We start from the raw sequence: 19842 nt of genomic DNA on the forward strand, positions 1-19842 counted from the left end.
TATCCCATTTTATTTTATTTTCGTGGGCTCTTTCCCACACCGCCTTGTAGGACTAGGAATGGTTTCTCTAGGTATGTGGATGGTGTGCTCTGCGCCCATAGCAATACCTAGGGGACCGCTCGAGCCACCGACCGAGGGTCTTGGGATTGATGACCCATTCCCTTAGGTCTGAAGGTTTGGGGACCTTTTTAAACCTTATCGAGTCTAGTCGCATTAGTGAACCCCAACCTCATGCATCCATGTTAAAGTTTTCCTAGGTTAGAGTCAGCCTCACCCTTGATAAGCACATTAGGCACGAGGGAAGGGGTTCCACCCCTTTTACTTGTTTTTATCGTATTTCTTTTCTTAATTGCTCCCAATATGTTATGTGTACTATCAATTGTACTAACCATTTCATTATTTTCTTGGCCTGCATTCATGTGCCTTAGCAGTAAGAGGCCTCTTTGGCACTCTTTCAGTGACTTACCCACTAGATGACTCACATGTTTAAATTTCAGTTATTACACTTAATTTTCAATAAGTACATTTCATTTTAGACATTTTCCCCCCGATGCATTATTTATGTCCCTAAGGTCATATTTGTCACATATTTACATCGCTTTAATAAACTGGCATCATGCATAAACCCTAGAAGGGAATGCCATTTAGGGGATCCCGTGTTAGGAATAAGCCATCTTGTGTCTCGGATACTTAATCCAAGGAGACTTGCACGTTTACATTTTGTACCATCCAAAGGGGTAGAGCACAAGGTAAGGTAGGATCCGATCATTTCCGAAAGCGATCTTTGGAATATGAGCGTCTAATAATCAGTTTTTTGCCATTTTATCAAATTGGTAAAAATCCTTTGCAAAAAGGACATTAATTTGAAGAAATTCACAAACAATTCCTCGCTATTGAGACGATAAATAAACTGAGGCCGAAATTTGATTTTAGGAGGCTCATAGACTAATGCATCTCAATAATTTTGAAATCACCAATGGCCGGACAATTCAATCAATCCATTTTGCCAATTCATTCATTTTAAGACAATATAGTTGATTTTGAATAAATCGTTAGTTCCGTTCAATTTCATTTGACCAGTTTACCCTTTTTAGGGTGATCTAGTCAATTTTTAAATCGTCCGATCCATTTGACCAGTTTACCTATTTTTAGGGCAATTCGGTCGATTTTGAATAAATCATCATTTCACTCGATCTGTTTGACCAATTGATTTCATTCAATTCATTTGAGTAGTTGAATGCATTTCTAGGGTTATCCATTCAATTTTTATAAATAAACAAATTTCATTCAATGCATTTGACCATTTTACCCCTTTTGACACATCATGCGTCAATCAAAATAAGCAATTTATTCGGAATTTGTTCTCATTTTTTAGGACGAATGTTTCTTCTCACTCCCGATGGGCCAAATTTTTCAAATCATTTTTCACTCAATCAATTGATCGGATTCATCAGGTATGGTATGGTGCCTACCCTGGAGGATTGCATTTTCATTCTAGGCCTACCCTTGGCACAAAAAGGTTTCCCCCATAGGACATGCATGCCGATTTTATAGTCTTGATTACTAACTCTGGGTATTTTTCTTTTATTTTTCCCCCTTCCCCCTGCATTCATAAAAATATTCCAATAAGGTGAAAATATTTTTCTGTATCTGATGATAATTTTGATCTAATAAAATTTGAAAATTACAAGTATTACTTGATTCTTGGGCAGGCCCTACAATATGAATTTGAAAGTGCATTTGAAAGCGCTCGTGCAAAGCATCTAAGGGATTTCATTGCTCAAAGGAAGAGGGGATATGTGTATACATGTGCAAAGGAGTTTTGTAGAATTTTTCTCATATGCGTTGCTTTAAAGTTTTTTAAACATTGGCATTAATGAAGCTTTTGTTCAGACAATTATTTGTTTTGTATAATACCCGTGTACATTTCATTCTTTATTGAGCTCATTAAGAGATTTCATGATGAATTTTAAGAAATAAGACCGAATTGGGATTTTTTTTTTCAACCTCTTGCCTGAAAACTCACGAATGTATACACCAGATCGGTGATCCGAGCTATGCAATAAGAGTGTTCAGAACTGAAAGAGGTCACTCAAAGGACCCAATACGATACCTTTTTCTCTTTCACTGTACAATTGATATTTTGCCCACTTTTCTTAACCCCAAATAAAAATCAGTCACATTGATTGATTGGGGCAACCTTTGCTTGGAGATGTTCACTGTGTCTAATCCAGTTGAATCCACATCTAAGTGAAAGCAAAACGCGCATTATTCTTATTTGTTTGGAAAATTTGGAATGATACTTCAAGCGTTCATATCATTTGCTCTCCTATTTGAGCCTTTAAAAGAATAATTTCGTTTCAAATAAGAGCCTTGATGATCACTACCCTACATTGGGAAGATTTTCAAAAAAAAATGGATTTGCAATGACCATTTCGTTACTTTGGTTGTCATGAGGTGTAAGAATGATGCTCTGGCCGTCGTTTTCTACTACCTAAACACTGATCATCCCTTGCATCCTCATTTGAGCTAAAATTGGTGGTTCTTTTCAAAGCACTTATGATCGCACCCCACATTGGGGAGGGAGATTGGAGAATTTTTCAAAAAAAAAAAAAAAAAAAAAAAGGAAAAGCAAAAATGCTAGAATAAAGAGGGAACCGCAAATTGGGGAAATTTGATTCTACTTGGGTTTCAATTTTGAAAGAAAAGAAAAGAAAAGAGAAAAAGAAAGAAGGGTTGTCCGGCGGATTCTCTATGTTTCACGGATATGGACGAACGGAAGTCATCCTCGGCCAATTGATTCAGATGCATGCAAGAAATTGCACATTAATGAAAGTTTCCTTTCAGAGTTAATGTAGGGAACGGAATAAAAGTCAGGCCTTCTTCTTGTTCAAACGGACATTCTATACCTAATTATCCCTTTTGAGCCTTCAGAATAAATCATTTCGTTTGGCAACCCCTGAGAATCGCAAACCCCACACTGGGGCAAGTTTGAGTTGAAAAAGGAAAATTTCAAGAAGTGGAAAAAGTGAAAAGCCACAAAATCAAAAGACAAAGGAAGAAAAGAGAACCTCAGCTCAAAAATAAACTGGGGCAAATTTTGTGAAAAGTTCAAAAATGGCAGAAGGCCGAAAAATAAAAAAAAAAGAAAGAAAATGAAAGAGAAAAAGCCTCAAGTGAGCATAAACTGGGGCAAATTTTGATTTAGCCCTCAAATAGGGTTGGCGCAATAATGCGATCTCAGATTTTTCAAACCACTTTTGAAATTCGTTTTCAAGCCTTAACTTTTCTAAGCACCCCACCTGACCCCATTACAAAAGTCGAAAGTCCTGACTTCTGTTTTTTGCAATATCTCTGTCAAGAAATTTTCTAATTGGCAAGTGATGCTCATGTACTGATGCCTAGAAATTTTTTAGATGTATTTCTGAATTGATTAAATGAGTTTGACACTGCTCATCATGTGACAATCCGCGAGGGCATCTTTGAAAAATGGAGAAAAAGGGAAGAAGATGAGAGGGAAAAGCGAGTGAAATAAATGCAAAGGAAATGAAAATTCGATGCTGAAATCCCTATTGGGTGATCAAACAAGGTTCAGAATCTTCGAGTTCAAAATAGGGGCAATTTTGGAAAAATGCGATCTGTGGTGCAATGTTCTTGAAAGTCTTATTTTTAACTATCGTTTCAAGTCACATTACAAGCTAATAAAGTCCATCGTTGACTTATTTCTTCATGACAACCCAAAGTGAGGATTATGCTCATAAGAAATCCATCGATCACTCATGATCATAAGGGTATAACCAGTTTTTGCATGTTTAGCTATCGTTTCTACCCATTTATGGCAAGCTTAAAGCTTATATGTTGACTCAATTTTCTTAAGAAATAGGGGTGACATACTATTTGCTTTCACTAAGATGTGGTATTGAAGGGATTACATACCATTTGGGCACAAGAATAAGACAAATCTTGACCTCCCATTTTCAAATCAGACATAACACCCATTACCCAAAGCATCGATGCTAAAAGTGAGGAAGAAATCTTTTGTAGTTTGGCATTATTTTGAGAAATTCATCATGAAATTTTCTGTGTGATTTCTTCACATTATATAGGAAACACAGTTTCTTACTTTTTTCAAATAAATGGAGAGGCATCCAAACCAATTTTTGCAATCAAATGGGCCCATACTGGGGCAAAATTCTTTTATTTGTAAGATTTCGCAAAATAGGCCCACACTGGGGCAAATTTTTTATAGTTCGTTTGAGGACTTCGTCAAAGAGCCAAGTAATGTACTTTCAAATCAATCACACTGCTCTTCCCATGAGTAGTAGTGGCATTAATTTTTAAAATAATTCAAGTGCATGTCATACTTTGGCAAGTCCCCTGTGCAGGTATTCATAGTCATCAACGAAAGAGCTTCTGAGTTGTGGAAGGCCCATGCCGAAGAAAGAGAAGAAAGAAGGGAAAAGGGCCCTACACTGGGGCAAATTATTTCGACAAGTCTCTCTCAGTCAGGAAAAGTCAAAAAATCAAAAACAAAATAAAAAAAAATCAAAAAATCAAAAAGTCAAATCAAGTTCATCACGGCAGGCTCGGGTTTGATCCCACTGTCCGATTGTCAAGACATTTTCATCGCTACTGGAGCATGGGTTAGTCCCGCCAGTAAGTATTTCATTTTCATCGCTACTGGAGCATGGGTTAGTCCCGCCAGTAAGCATTTCATTTTATCGCCGCTGGAGTGTGAGGTTAGTCCCGCCAGTGTGCATTTTATTTTCACAGCCACTGGAGCATGGGTTAATCCCGCCAGTAAGCATTTCATTTTTCATAGCTACTGGAGCGTGGGTTTGTCCCGCCAGTAAGCACTTCATTTATATCACGTTGGAACTGGGTTTTATCCCGCCAACCTCGGCAGAGCTGGGTTCTATCCCGCTGACCGCTTTAATCACGTTGGAACTGGGTTTTATCCCGCCAACCTCGGCAGAACTGGGTTCTATCCCGCTGACCGCTTTAATCACGCTGGAACTGGGTTTTATCCCGCCAACATCGGCAGAGCTGGGTTCTATCCCGCTGACCGCTTTTATTTTCGGCAGGCTCGGGTTTTATCCCACTGACCGCTTTTATTCTCGGCAGGCTCGGGTTTTATCCCACTGACCGCTTTTATTTTCGGCAGGCTCACTGACCGCTTTCATTCTCGGCAGGCTCGGATTTTATCCCGCTGACCGCTTTAATCACGTTGGAACTGAGTTTTATCCCGCCAACCTCGGCAGAACTGGGTTCTATCCCGCTGACCGCTTTAATCACGTTGGAACTGGGTTTTATCCCGCCAACATCGGCAGAGCTGGGTTCTATCCCGCTGACCGCTTTTATCTTCGGCAGGCTCGGGTTTTATCCCACTGACCGCTTTTATCGGCAGGCTCGGGTTTTATCCCACTGACCGCTTATCACGTTGGAGCTGGGTTTTATCCCGCCAACCTCGGCAGAACTGGGTTCTATCCCGCTGACCGTTTACATCGCTACTGGAGCGTGGGTTAGTCCCACCAGTAAGCCTTTCACTTTCATTGCCACTAGCCGTGGGTTAGTCCCACTAGTGAGCCTTTCATTTTGCTTCGCCACTAGCCGTGGGTCAGTCCCACTAGTGCGCATTTCATTTTGCATCGCCACTAGCCGTGGGTCAGTCCCACTAGTGAGCATTTCATTTTCACCGCCACTGGAACGTGGGTCAGTCCCGCCAGTGAGTATTTCATTTTCACAGCCACTGGAAAGTGGGTCAGTCCCCCCAGTGAGCATTTCACTTCTTTCATTTGCATCACCAATAAACATGGGTCAATCCCACCAACACTCCATTTCACTTCAATTCATATGATTTTAAATTTTGTTCGGGTCAGTCCCGCTTTTAAATTTTTTGTTCGGGTCAGTCCCAATTTTAATTCCCTGTCTCGGGTCAGTCCCGATATTAAATTTTCTTGTCTGGGTCAATCCCATTTTAAATTTTGTCAAAAGGGGTCAGTCCCCATTTCTAAAGCTTTCATCATTCGAGACGTTCACCGCTGAATAACGCAGGTAAGTATTGGGTGTCTACTTCTTTGTCTTAAGTTTTTTCAAAACTCAGACAAAGAGGGGCAAACTGTAGACAACAAATTTTTAGTATTTAGTTTTTGTTTGTCATGTTAGTTTTATTCACTTTTTAGTTTTTAGTTTTTTTAGTTTTTCATGTTATTATTTTTATTTTTAAGTTTTTAGCATAGAATTTCTCGAAAAGAAAGAAAAAGCATTCAAAAAATATGCTTTAATTGTTTTTATTTAAATTCAATGTTTTCTTAAAAATAAAAAAATAAAAAAACACAAACCGCGGCATGCAAGCTGCGTATTTTCGCAGCTTGCAAGGGAGGACCTGGGCAGCTCCTTTAGCTGCAATTTAGAGGAAGTGGCTGGGGGTTTTAGGGTTGAGTGCCTCATATAAATAGAATAGGAAACAGCCGCAGCTGGGGAGATTTTGGGAACGGCTGGAAAAATCTGGAAAGGCCGAGAGAGAAAAACGGCGGATGAAAACTATAGGGACAGATAGAGAGTAGCGGCGGGGGATAGTTAGAGGGATCCGAGAGATAGAAACACAGAAAAAGGGAAAGAAAAGAGGACGGGCGGAAGTCTGAGAAAAAGGGAAAGGTCAGAGGATTGCTTCAGGTGGCGACTGTGGATTGACGAAAGAACGAAACAGGAGAGGACGGCTGAGGATAGCAAATAGGTGTGACGGCTAGGGTATTAGTGGAGAGCTGCCGTAAGAGAGAAAGGAGGTTTTGGAGAGCAAGAGAAAGAAACCAAGGGGCAGAGTGACGGTGGAAAAATCTAGAGAGATGAGAGAGCTGGAGTAGCGGCGGCAGAGCTAAAAAGAAAAAGAAAAGAAAGACCAGAGAGGGTGAGCTAAGAACCAGAGATTTTAGACGGCTGAACAGAAAGAGGCAAGAGCTTTGGAGGGGAAAACAGTGAGAGCAACAAAGCCTTGCAGCGGAGAAAAAGAAAACTGCAAAGAGGAGCGAAAAGAACCAGGGTTGCCGGATCTCTGGGCTTTCACTTGCGGTCTCCTGCAAAGAGGTTGCAGCAGGTTTCGTTGGTCTACTGAGAAGCTCAATCATTTCTCAAGGTAGCCTATTCTTTTATCCTTTTCCGCGACCAAGAGTTCCGCTACTTGTTTTTGTTCCCATAGTCTATGTTTCTATTTTCGGTCCTAGATAAAAACCAGCAATAAAAAATGCAAGCTTTGACCCGGCTGTATTGTTTCTGTTATTAAATGATTATGGCCATGATTTGCTAAGTTCAATCTGCACTTTGTTGCAAATAGGAAGACCAGATATGAAGCACGATTAGATTCAGGCTCCTTAGTTACGCTTGTTTGTCGTCCTCGTTGTTTCCACTTCTGTTTTGTCATGTTCACTGTTTTGTCCGAGAGGCTGTTGTCTTCAAATTGAGGCCATGGGTTGTTATTGATATTTTGGATGATTTTGCTATGAGCCTTAATTGAATCTTGACTTGTTTGCTTTGATTTTTCTCACGGTGACAAATTTGCAAATGGTTGGCTGGTTGAATGAAATGTTTTAAGGAACCAGAAAAAGTTTTTCAAAGCATTGCGAAATTGCCGAAATGAAACCAGTTATGAGGGAAGGTAGATGATGGCGTTTTGGTGAGGATAATGACATTGGGTTGTTAAATTAGTGAAGTTTGTTTGAGTTCTCATGCCCAAACATATCTAGGCCCAAGTAGAAAAAGCTGCTGCATTTCTTATGTCTTTGCTGTTTTCTTTTGCACAACAGCTCATCAAGGGAGTTTTGCCATATAATGGGCTAGTCAATCTTGTTTCGAAAAGGGAAATTAGAGGAGTGGTGTTGAGTTTGCATGGTTGTGTCCAAAAAATACTTGAGCTGGTCGAATGTTTGCTGAAAAGAAACAAGTCAGGATTGCCGAACCTTTTTGCATAGAATTTTCCAGCCTTTGCATGATTTTTCTTCTGTGTTTTGGTTTCTTTGAATGTTGAAATGGTAGGTTATGATGCTTAGATTGGTTTTGGGTGTTTGGGTCTAAAAGTACTTGAGATGTGATTGAATGTCTGCAGGCCACATAGACAATAAGTAGCCGAACCACTTTGCGTGAAAGTTTCCAAGAAGGTGGCATCAGCTCTTGTTATGTTTCTTGCCTGTTAGCTGTTAAAGTTTTGGCCTTGTGGTTTAGTTTCACACTATGATTTTGGTTAACATTTTCTGTTTTGAACAAAGCTGTCCTTGTGGGTCTGAAATCTGCGTTTGGAAATGAAAGTCACAATTAGTTTTATTGCCAAAAGGCTTCACCCGTTGCCAAAGCTTCCGAATTGCAGCAATCTTTTTCCATTTTGCATAAAGGTTTGCATAATTTCCTTCCATGTTTTGCTTGTTAGATGTGGGATTTGTTTGTTTTGCTGCTCAACACAATGTTTGGATAGATGAAAGAGTTTTAGTCAAAGATGCTTGGAATTTGCTTATGAAATGGAAAGGCAGCCAGCGGTCTTTAGTTGCAGAAGATGTTCATTGCAGAAAATTTTGTTTCCTACGTATGCATGCATGGAAATTTTTTGGAATTTTCGGTCTAACCCCTCAAGTCTCCTTTTATGCCACTATGACCTGGGAAATTGGGACAATTAATCAATTGGGTCCCTGTAATTTTTGCAGCAATGCTACAAGGACTCAATTGAGTTCTATTTTCTTGCAAATAGGTCTTAGAATAATTGAATTTTGAGCCATTACTTGCCTTTTCTTTGCGCTTGGACCTTGAAGCTCCCAAAATGTTCCGTTTGGACTTGAATGATTGATTAAGGGTTGCTTTTGAGTTCCTAGTATTTGCTATATTTGGGAATTTGATGGGTCATTCCACTTTTCTTATGCACTACGTGATTTCATTTGAGTTGCAATTGTGGGAATTTTAGTGATTTTGTTTATATTATTAGTTAATTGGTACCTTGACCTTTTTATTGTTTTGAAGCTAATATCTCATTTACTCGATTTCCATTGCAAGGGAGGTAACTTCTATATTCTTGAGTTTATTTTTCCTACGTGCTCCTACGTGTTATGTGAATATGCATGTCTACTTTGCTTTCCTTGTCTTTCCTTAATTCTTTCATTTATTTTATTTACTTTTGCTTTTTATTTAAGTTATTCTTTATGGGGTATGTGTACACCTCTTGGCTTGTAATAGATAGGGCCCGGCGAGCATTTTTGTCCCTTTTTCCCCTTCCCTTTTTGTTTTAGTTAGCAAATGTAATAGGTTCATTAGATTGACTGTTTGCCTTTGTTGCTACGTGTTAATTTGCTTTATTAGACTCTCGCATCTAGTCGAGCATGCTAAATGTTATGTGCTATGTGTTTATAGGCGATTGGCATGTCTACTTGCTTTCTATAGTCATAGATGAATGTAATGGATGAATGCACGTCACCACACTAGTCCAACGCTAGTTGTGGTTCATTGTCCCGTTTTTCGCTAGTCCAACGCTAGTAGGAATTCATAGATGGGCTAGTCCAACGCTAGACCCTTAGGGATTTCCCTCGCTAGTTCATACTTGCATGTTTCACTACATTTCATGCATTTTTCTTAGTTTCTTTTTTAGCATTTGGCATGACCCTCCAACCCTTCCCCCTTCATTTTAGGCTTTTTGCATTTTCATGCTAGTTATAGGGTACATTTGCTTGAGGGTCCCCTTTCGATAAGGGAAACGAGCGAGTGTGGCTACAAAATAAGCCTTAGCACGCTAGTCTTTCCTTCCAATCAAAGGAAAAATCAAAGTCGTGAAATTAGGAGTCATTCCCGTACCCGACTTGATGCATTCCTCTAGGTTCATGCATTCTCATTCTTATTTCACTTTCTCACTCTTTTATCTCCATTTTCTCACTACTTACATTTTTCTCAAATACAAATGCCATGTTCACCCATTTTTCTTCCTTTATCTTTTATTTTCTACCTCACAAATTGCACTCGATTGCACTTATATATATCTACTATTTTACTTTCATTCACTAGCACACAAACACTTTTATTTTCTCAAAATTGCACACATGCACGTTTTCTTACATTTTCACACTTGCACTCATACTTGAGTCTTCATTTGCACCACTCGCGACCTCTACGAGGACTTTTCTTATTGGCCACCACAATTCATGTGGTTGGGACCAAAAAGCCTCGTAAGAGACATCTTAGATTTAGGATTGCATTTCCTTTTCATATCCATTAGTCATATCCGACATGCAAAACATACTTTGGGTAGAAAAATTTGGAAAAGAAGGGCTAAGTCACGCAACTAGCTTTGGCTAGGGTAAGGGAGTGCCTTAGGCTTTGCCTTTGCCTTCTCCCTTATCAAATGTGACCCCCGATCCCTTTCTTTGGTTACGTAGACCTAAAAGTTCTTAAAAAGGGGTTTGTTTACTTTGTTTTCCAAAAAATCACTTTTTGGGTGACTTGGTACACCCTAACTCTATACCAAGTGGCGACTCCATTTTTTTAAAAAAAAACCCTTTTTGAACTTTGTTTGGTCAAATCGTCGCATTTTCATGTCCCATGGCCTTTTATTTTCATTTACACACGTTCACATATTCCACACTACTCACACCGTTTCAAAAAGTGGGGCGCGACATTTCTTAGCTAGATATAATGTCCAAGTGGTTTGCTAAGTGGTCTCCAAGTTTGGTGTGATTTGGATGAAATTTGGTGCATGGATTGAAGATGAAAAATGAAGAACAATGGAGAGTTCTTCTCCCTTCTTGTTGCACGGCCAAATGAAGTGAGGAGAGAGAAAGTGTTGGTTCAATTGTGGCTTCCTAAGGAAGATTCATTGTGTGGTGCAAAATCCATCTCAAAGTCAACTTGAAAATAGTGCAATTAGGATGCGTTTGGACTCGATTTTCTCTCGCGTTTGTTGCACTAGTGCACTAAACCTCTAATGCACTTATATTCATGTAGATAATATTCACTCTTAATTGTCCCGAAATAAGGGTCTAAAGTCCCTCAATTAAAATCGCGCGTGTGAAAACGCGTATCGCCAATTTGAACGCTATAACGCGAAACCTTCGAGAAATTCTTATAACGATTGTACTACTAACTATCACTTGAGTACTTAAACATAAAATTACCTATTTTAGGACCATTGTACAAGTCTTGAATATTCCAAGCCTATTGTACTCTCAATCGGATAAAATTTCCTAACGCGTTTTCATTTTTTTGCTAAACAAGCTTCCAAGAAAATAATTTTTGAAACGAGACACTTTAAAAATATAATGAAGCTATAATTCCATGTATTTAGGTCTAATAAGGATAGAAAATAATATTTGGGGCCATTGGCCAGATAAATAATTAAATAAGCTCGTAACTGGAGTTTAAAATAGGTAAATTTGTGAGTTCTTACATGAGTCGAGTATTAATTTCTCAATTAACTTTTCTTAATCTACTATTAAACATTCTTAATTCTCCAATATTAATACACTCCCGATTCAAGTATAGCCTCGAAAGACGTGCACTCGTTGTTCCAAACTAAACGAATTTTTGAAAAGTAAATTTTCCAACAAAACGCTTTAAAAACATAAAAGAGACGTTGTTCCATCTAAATGGATTTAAAATGGTCGAAATAAATAATTCGGAGAAAATGAGTGAATAATTATTTAAATAACCCGGTAATATTCTATAAAAATAAGAAAATTTTCGAGTCCTCATACTGAAGGCCAGAAAAGAGAAGAAAGGAAAGAAAAGAAAAGGAGGAAAATGAAAGAAAAGAGTCTCAATTGAGAATAAATTGGGGCAAGTTATGATTTAACCTTAAAGAAGGGTTGATATAATAATGCGATCTTAGATCATTTAAACCACTTTTGAAAATTTGCTTTCAAGCCTTAACTTTTTTAAGCACCCCACCAGACCCCATTACAAAAACCGAAAGTCCTGACTGCCGTTCTTTGCAATATCTCTGTTAAGAAACTTTCTAATTAATTGGCAAGTGATGCGCATATACTGATGCTAGGAAATTGTTTAGATGTATTTCTGAATTGATTAGCTGTGAAGTTGACATTACTCATCGTCTGAAAATCCGTCAGGGCACCTTTGAAAAGAAAAGAAAAGGAAAAAGCAAAAATAATTGCAAAGGAAATGAAAAAGATTTGATGGTGAAGTCCCTGTTAAGTGATGATGAAAGTCACCAAATCTGAGATCTTTGAGTTCAAAATAGGGGCAATTTTGGAAATGCGATCTTCGGTGCAATGTCCTTGAAAGTCTTATTCTTTAAGTATCATTTTCAAACCACATTACAAGCTCATAAAATCCATCGCTGACTTATCCTTCATGACAACCCAAAGTGAGGATTGTGCTCATAAGAAATCCATCAATCATTTGTGATCTTAAGGCTATAACCTGTTCCCACATGTTTAGCTATCGTTTCTACCCATATGTTGCAAGTTTAAAGCTTATATGTTGACTAAATTTTCTTAAGAAATAGGGGTGACATACTATTTGCTTTCACTAAGATCTGATGTTGAATAGATTACATTCTAGTAGGCACAAGAATAAGACAGATCCTAACCTCCCATTTTCCTTAGTCACCTCAAAATAAAAAATAATACCCACTTAATTGGTCCTGAAAGATGAGCTAACAAGAAGTGGTGACCCATTACCTCAAGCATCAATGCTAAAGTAAGGAAGGAATTATTTGTAATTTGGTATTATTTTGAGAAATTCATCGTGAAATTTTCTGTTAGGAAACATAGTGTTCAAATAAATGGAGAGTCATCCAAACACATCTTTGCAATTGAATAGGTCCACACTGGGACAAATTTTCATTTAAGAGTAGGGTTTGGCATCTAGATATGCATGCTTATGTGTTATGTGTTATGTGAATTACGTGCTCACATGCCTACTCGCTTTAATTATGCACATTTATTTATGTATGTATGATGGATGCAAAATGCACGAAACCGTGGCTAGTCCAACGCTAGTCATGGTCTTCCCCTCAAACTCTTACAAGTCCAATGCTTGTGAGAGAGCGCTAGTGAAGGACTAGTCCAATGCTAGATCCAATAGAACCGTCCCTCGCTAGTACATTCGCATGCCTTCATCTCATGATCATGCATTTTTTTTTTCTTTTTAGTATTTTTACATCTTTGCATAACCCTTCTCCCTTTTCCCGCATTTGAAGTATGATCATAGGGTTTTTGCATTTCGTTCTAGTTACTAAGCTTATTTGCGTGCGTAGGTTAGGGTCACCCCTTGGATATGGGATATGGACGAGTTTGACTTTTCTAGCCTTAGCACGCTCGTATTCCCTCTATTAAAAGGGAAAATTGAGTCACGAACATTAGTCTCCTGCACCCATTATGATGCATTCCTTTAGGACATACACATTTGTATATTATTATTTTCTTTACTTTTTCTCTCTTTCGAGTCTCACGACTCGCATTATTCGTGACCTCTCCAAAAAATCATTATTGGGCATCACAATTAATGTAATTGGTACCATTCAAGCTTTGAAGAGAAATTTTGCCCCCCGATGCCCCCTAGGTCTAGGGTTTGCATTCATATAGTACATCCAAATGTGATAAATTTTTAGGTTAAAACAAGAAAATCTTTGACTAAATCACGCAACTAGCCTTGGCTAGGTCGAAGGGGTGCCTTGGATTTTTATCCTTGCCTTCCCCTTCGTCAAATGTGACTCCCGAACCTTTTCTTTGATTTTCGTAGACTAGGAGTCGTTTAAAAGGGATTTTTCTACTTTTTCCTTTGAAAACTCATTTTAGGTGACTTGGTACACCTTAACTCAATACCAAGTGGCGACTCCGATTTTTATTTCAAAACCCTTTTTAAACTTATTTTGGGTCAAAATCGTCGCATTTCAAAGTCCCATTTAGGCCCATTTCATTTTCTTTACTCATTTTCTTTTAAGTCAAAAATTTATTTTTTCAAATCAAATTGAAATTCACTTTTTTAAACCATTTATCTATTTATTTTTCTTATAAAAAATGGGGCGCGACATTTCCTTTTAAATTGTAGTTAGGCCTCCCAATATAATAGTTAGGTCTTATGTGCTTGTATACTTGTGTGTTTATGTGCTTATGTGTTTTATTTACTTTTCCAAGGGTTTTGCATATAAATATTATGTCTATGTGCTATGTGCTCTACGTGCTCTATGTACTTTATATGTTTATTTGTTTTGATTATGTACTTTACGTGCTCTATATACTTTATGTGCTATGTATTTATAATGAGTTCATAATGTCACAATACTAGTCTAACGCTAGTTATGGCTTTTCTCCCCGATTTCTCACTAGTCCACTCTAGTGAGAACTTATAGAAATGGATTAGTCTAATGCTAGACCCTTAGGCTATCTACATGCTAGATTCATACTTTGGTGTGACATTTATTACATCTCATGTATTTTTTCTATTTTAGATTATTTTCATTTGCATGATATGTCCTCTTATAGTATTCTCTTATCCCTTTATGCGTAAACCATATCATTTAGACTTGCATTTCATTTAACTAATTAGAAAATTAGGTTAGTCTATTTGCTTGTCTAGATTAGAAGAGTCACCCTTCGAATATGGGAAATAGGCGAGAATAACTTCTTAACCTTAGCATGCTATTACCCCTCTATAAAAAGAAAAATTGTGTCATGAATTTTAGTTTTTTGTATCCGTTATGTTGCATTTCTCTCTTTTAGATCATCTATATTTATCTATATATCATAATTTTCTTTTCTTCGAATCTCATCTTTTGCATTTTTGTGACTTCTTCAAGGGATCATTCTTGGGTTTCACAATTAATGTGATTGGTACCAATTAAACTTTGAAAAATCATTTCGTTTCTCCCGATATCCTCTAGATCTAGATTTGCATCTATATAGAAGCATCCAAATGTGATAAGTTAAGAGGTTGGATTACGAAAATTTTTAACTAAATCTTGGTTATGTTGAAAGGGTGCTTTAGATTTGAGTCGATCAAATTTTTGCCTTCCATTTCTTCAACCACAACTCCCGAACCCTTTTCTCTCGTTTTCAAACACTTGGAGTCTTTTAAAACGGTTTTATATATTTTCATTTTTTAAAAAATTTTTTTGGGTGATTTAGTAAATCTAAACTCGATACCAAGTGGTGATTCTCCTTTTCTAAAAACCCTTTTTTAGACTATTATTTTGGCCCCAAACTGTCGCATTTTCTAAGTCCCATTTAGGCCAATTTTCTTTATTTGCTAAAATCAAAAACTCATTCTTAAACACCTTTCCTTTTATTTCAAAAATGGTGCGCGACATTCAGAAAATACATCATTAATCATTTTGGTCATAACAATTATCTTCCAAAAATGTCAAATATAACCTTCAATGGTAAAAATAAAAAATGTCCAATTATAAAGGGCAAATCCATCATTTGAAAAGAAAATTGCCCTGGCATTAGTAACACCAACACCAGCCAATTGGAAAAAAAGATCCCCCATAAGAATGAAAATGGTAAAACAATTGACTTCTAAGATCAGTTAAATGTTATTCCCTCCTATTTCTAAGATTATTTTGTAATGTTTCGAGAATCCAACTTTTTAAGAATAGTGGTTTGAATGTATGTTGTGCTTTTCTTTCTAATCTTATCCACACAAATTCATAATTTGAATTTGAATGGTGATATGCACATAATTAAAAGGAGGGACTATATTGAAAAGAAAAACTAAAAAGTGTTTTAACTTTCTTAACATGATAAATATTTTGAAACATTTCAAAATAGAAAGTATTACAGTTTTAATAGGTCAGAAGGAGTAGTTGGTACTCACAGGCGGTACAATGTAAGTTTGGATTAACCAATATGATATTCGAGTAATTAATTCAGTGTCAACAATTTTGTTCCTATTCTATATTCTAAATGTGGCCAATATACACCTTATGATTTCCCCGGTGAAAATGATATGTGCATGTTTTATCAACAAAGGCTTTAGAATCAATGATGCCAAAATGAAAAATACAGGCAGCAATAATACAACATCCCTTCAACTTCATTGCTTTGTTTTTTGTCCTATTCCTCGTTTATAGCTTATGTCAACAAAACGGCAAGAGATTCGAAACAGTTCAATGCTATCAACACTTTGGAATTCATTATTTGTGAGACACTTCAGCTGATAGCCAAACTACTTTATTTAATTCTCAGTGATTATCATACTTGCATGATCTGATTATCCATTATCAACCATTATTATTATTCAATGAAGATGATATGTAAGTTGAAACCAATCGGCGAGATAATTAAATGAAGATTCAATTTTTAGCAAGTAAATTATATCCTTAAAAACATTTTAAGTTTATCATACTTGTACTATTTATCAATTTGTGCAGATGTTGACGTTTGACCTACAATATTTGACCAGTATAACTTGACAAAGATTATATGACATAGAAGTTGTGCTGGATAATTGAGATAACTAATTAAGAACTAACTCTTAGAAAGTAACTTGTACCCTCATGAATATATGTAGTAAGCTTCTATGGTAATCCATATACCTACTGTATTGATATGTAATTTTGCGAGCAGAAAAAGTCGTAAAGTAGTGCAAACTGCAAAGAGAGCAAGAGAGCCAAAGAATGGATTTACCCTTCAACTTCACTGCTTTCTTTCTGTTCATAGCCTTTGTTTTAACTTTCATCAAGGTATTGAAGAGATCAAAAACAGCCCAGAAACTACCACCATCCCCATGGAAACTACCTATTATAGGACATATGCATCATTTGTCAGGTTCTCCACCGCATCATGCTCTCAGAAAATTAGCTCAAAAATATGGACCTCTGATGCACATTCAGCTAGGTGAAATTTCTTCGATTGTGGTAACATCGCCCCGCTTTGCAAAAGAGATTATGAAAACTCATGATCTTGCCTTTGCAAATCGTGGAGAAAGTCTAGCAGGAAAGATTTTGTTGTATAATTGTTCGGACATCGCATGCTGTCCATATGGTGACTACTGGAGACAAATGCGCAAAATATGCACCTTGGAACTCCTTAGTACTAAAAGTGTCCGATCATTTGGATCTATTCGGCAAGATGAGGCTTTGCATCTTGTCTCATCGATTAAGGCTCTGGCTAAAGCTGGAAAATCAATTGATTTAACGGAAAAGATGTCTTCATACACAAGTTCGGTTCTCTACAGAGCAGCATTCGGCAAAGTAAGCAAAGACGATCATTTTGCATTCTTTCAGCTAATCAAGGAATCATCTTCCATAGCAAGTGCCTTCGATGTTTCTGATCTGTTACCATCGTTCAAGATTCTTCATCCCTTCCTTTCGGTGAAGAATAAAATGATAAATATCCGCTATAAGCTAGATAAAGTTCTGGACAAAATAATTGATCAGCATATGGACAACTTAGCAAGAACAAAAATAGCAACAGGTGCATCGGACAATGAAGACATAATTGATGTCCTGCTAAGAGTTAAAGATAGCGGTGAGCTTCAAATCCCACTTACCAAGGACAATATCAAAGCTGTTCTTTCTGTAAGTGTTTAACCAATTTTTTGCTTACTACCATTACATCTTTTAGTCTCTTACAAATAATTTTGGCATTGACTTTGATGCAGGATGTGTTTACAGGGGGAACTGAAACTTCATCCGCAACAGTGGAGTGGGCGATGTCCGAGATGATCAGAAATCCAGGTGTGATGACTAAGGCACAGAGTGAAATAAGGAAAGTTTTCAGAGGAAAAAACACAATTGAAGAAATTGATGTTCAACAACAACTGCAATACCTGAAGTTAGTGATTAAAGAAACTCTAAGGTTACACCCTCCTGTCCCTTTGTTGGTTCCAAGAGAGTGTAGGGAGGAATGTGAAATCGATGGATATATTATCCCTTTCAAAACAAGAGTCTTGGTTAATGCTTGGGCAATCGGAAGAGACCCCGAGTATTGGGATGATGCAGAATCTTTCAAACCAGAGAGATTTGAAAACAGCTCCATTGATTTCAATGGAAGTCACTTTGAGTATCTACCATTTGGTGCAGGAAGGAGAATTTGCCCAGGAATTGCATTTGGTTTGGCCAATGTTGAGCTTCCTTTAGCTCTTTTGCTTTACCATTTTGACTGGAGACTTCCAAATGGCCTTGATTCTAACGATTTAGACATGACAGAGACGGTTGTAATAACTGCATCAAGAGCAAACAATCTTCGCTTGCTGGCAACCATATATGATCCATGATCCATCGCCTGATTTGAAAAACCAATCACTGTAAACAAAGTAAGGCTTGCATTTGATTGGTAATATCTACAGATCTTGGCATATGGTTGACTTCTTGTAAGTTCAACCTCAAGTTGTATCTTTACAACCATGGCATGACAATCATCTTTCTGATAGTATTCTGATCCTTTTAATTAACTAGTTAGGAGCATGTGCCTTGCGCATTGCAATAATATTTTATTTTTTATTTTTTCCAAAGTAGCAAATTTGATGAGTCAAAAGGTCAAACTTGGGTACAGTACCTCCAACTACGACAAAATCCGCATACTCTTCTACAAGTAAAAGCAATACCTAACTACATACAAAAGTCAAACAAAAGATACATACAGGGGTTAATTTAGACCATAACCAACTTAGCTAGCTCATTCGGCCACCAGAGGACGGACTAAGTCCCTCCCTAGGCATTCCCTGAATTAAGGATGGCAATTAGGGTGGGTGCTCGCGGGAGTTAATGGGACGGAGCCCTATAGAAACGGGGTGGGGGAGTAAACCCCCGTTCCATCCCCTGCCCCGTCACCCCTTAAAAAAATAATGTGTATATATATGTGTGTATCTAATTATATATCTATAATATTTAATTTAATTAGTTATAAATTTATAATAATGATATTATTAGTTATATGTATTATATAATGTATATTAGTATATGTAATATAATTAATATTATCAATTATACTAATAATTATGCATGTCTACTAATAGAAATTATTAATTAGTTATATTAAATTTACTAATACATTTATACTAAATCCCTAATTACACTTAACACAATAATACTTTTTCCTCAAAAAAAAAGCACAATAATGACTTAGTGATTGTATTTGTGTTAAAAGTGAAAAATTGACTACTTTAGTAGTATTTGTTTCATCATGTTGGATTGTATTCAAATAATTTTTGTTTGATTATTTTTATGAGTTTCAATTGTAAAATTACAATGAAAAATAACTTGGTGATATATTGATATTTTAATATTTGATTATTTGCTACAATTTGATTATAATAAAATTATATAACAAATTTTTATTAGCCTCGCGAGTGCCCCTGTGGGGGAAGCAGGGTTAGGCGGGGGCTGGGGTGAGGGGAATTAATGGGCAACGGGGCGGGGGGGACCCCTCCCTGTTGCCGTCCCTACCCCTGACTGCATTTCCTTTCCAAAATCTCTTCCAATTGTAATAATGTTGTACTAAAAAAAAAAAAACTTAGACCATATGCATGTCCCAATGAAGTAACAATATATCATGTAATAACTTCATTTTTATTTTTATTTTTATGCATCCAAATTTCAGCATTACCCTATAATCCGAAAAGTAGCGGTGTACAAAATTGAAAAATTCCGATTTATCGACCGATTTCGAAATTGAATTCGAAATTTCGAATTCGGTAATTTCGATTTCGAATTGGTCGAATTTGAAAACATAGTTTTTGAAATCGACAATTCCGATTTCGAAATAGGAAATCGAAATCGGAAATATAATTTCGAATTTGTTTTATATATATAATATAATATTTTTTTACAATATATGTAATATAAAATTTATATTATATACATAATAACAATAATACATCTAACAATTAACAAAAATTACAAAACAACCTCCAAAA

At 36.9% G+C, this 19842-nt stretch overlaps 1 protein-coding gene across 1 annotated transcript; it reads left to right on the forward strand.

The window, feature by feature from the left end:
• Positions 1-16600: 16600 nt before the first annotated feature.
• LOC113769380 (premnaspirodiene oxygenase-like) lies at positions 16601-18235 on the forward strand. The gene is made up of 2 exons (XM_027313835.1): positions 16601-17503; positions 17587-18235. Exons 1-2 carry the CDS (start codon positions 16601-16603, stop codon positions 18199-18201), a joined length of 1518 nt encoding a protein of 505 aa, XP_027169636.1. The 3' UTR covers positions 18202-18235.
• Positions 18236-19842: the final 1607 nt, after the last annotated feature.

Source organism: Coffea eugenioides, chromosome 1, assembly GCF_003713205.1.
Source record: "Coffea eugenioides isolate CCC68of chromosome 1, Ceug_1.0, whole genome shotgun sequence".
Taxonomy (NCBI): domain Eukaryota; kingdom Viridiplantae; phylum Streptophyta; class Magnoliopsida; order Gentianales; family Rubiaceae; genus Coffea; species Coffea eugenioides.

Excerpts from the sequence above, each read along its gene's own strand:
- LOC113769380 (XM_027313835.1), top strand. The coding sequence starts at position 16,601 with ATGGATTTACCCTTCAACTTCACTGCTTTCTTTCTGTTCATAGCCTTT. Across the intron at positions 17,504-17,586 it reads ATATCAAAGCTGTTCTTTCT|GATGTGTTTACAGGGGGAAC; the intron begins GTAAGTGTTTAA and ends ACTTTGATGCAG.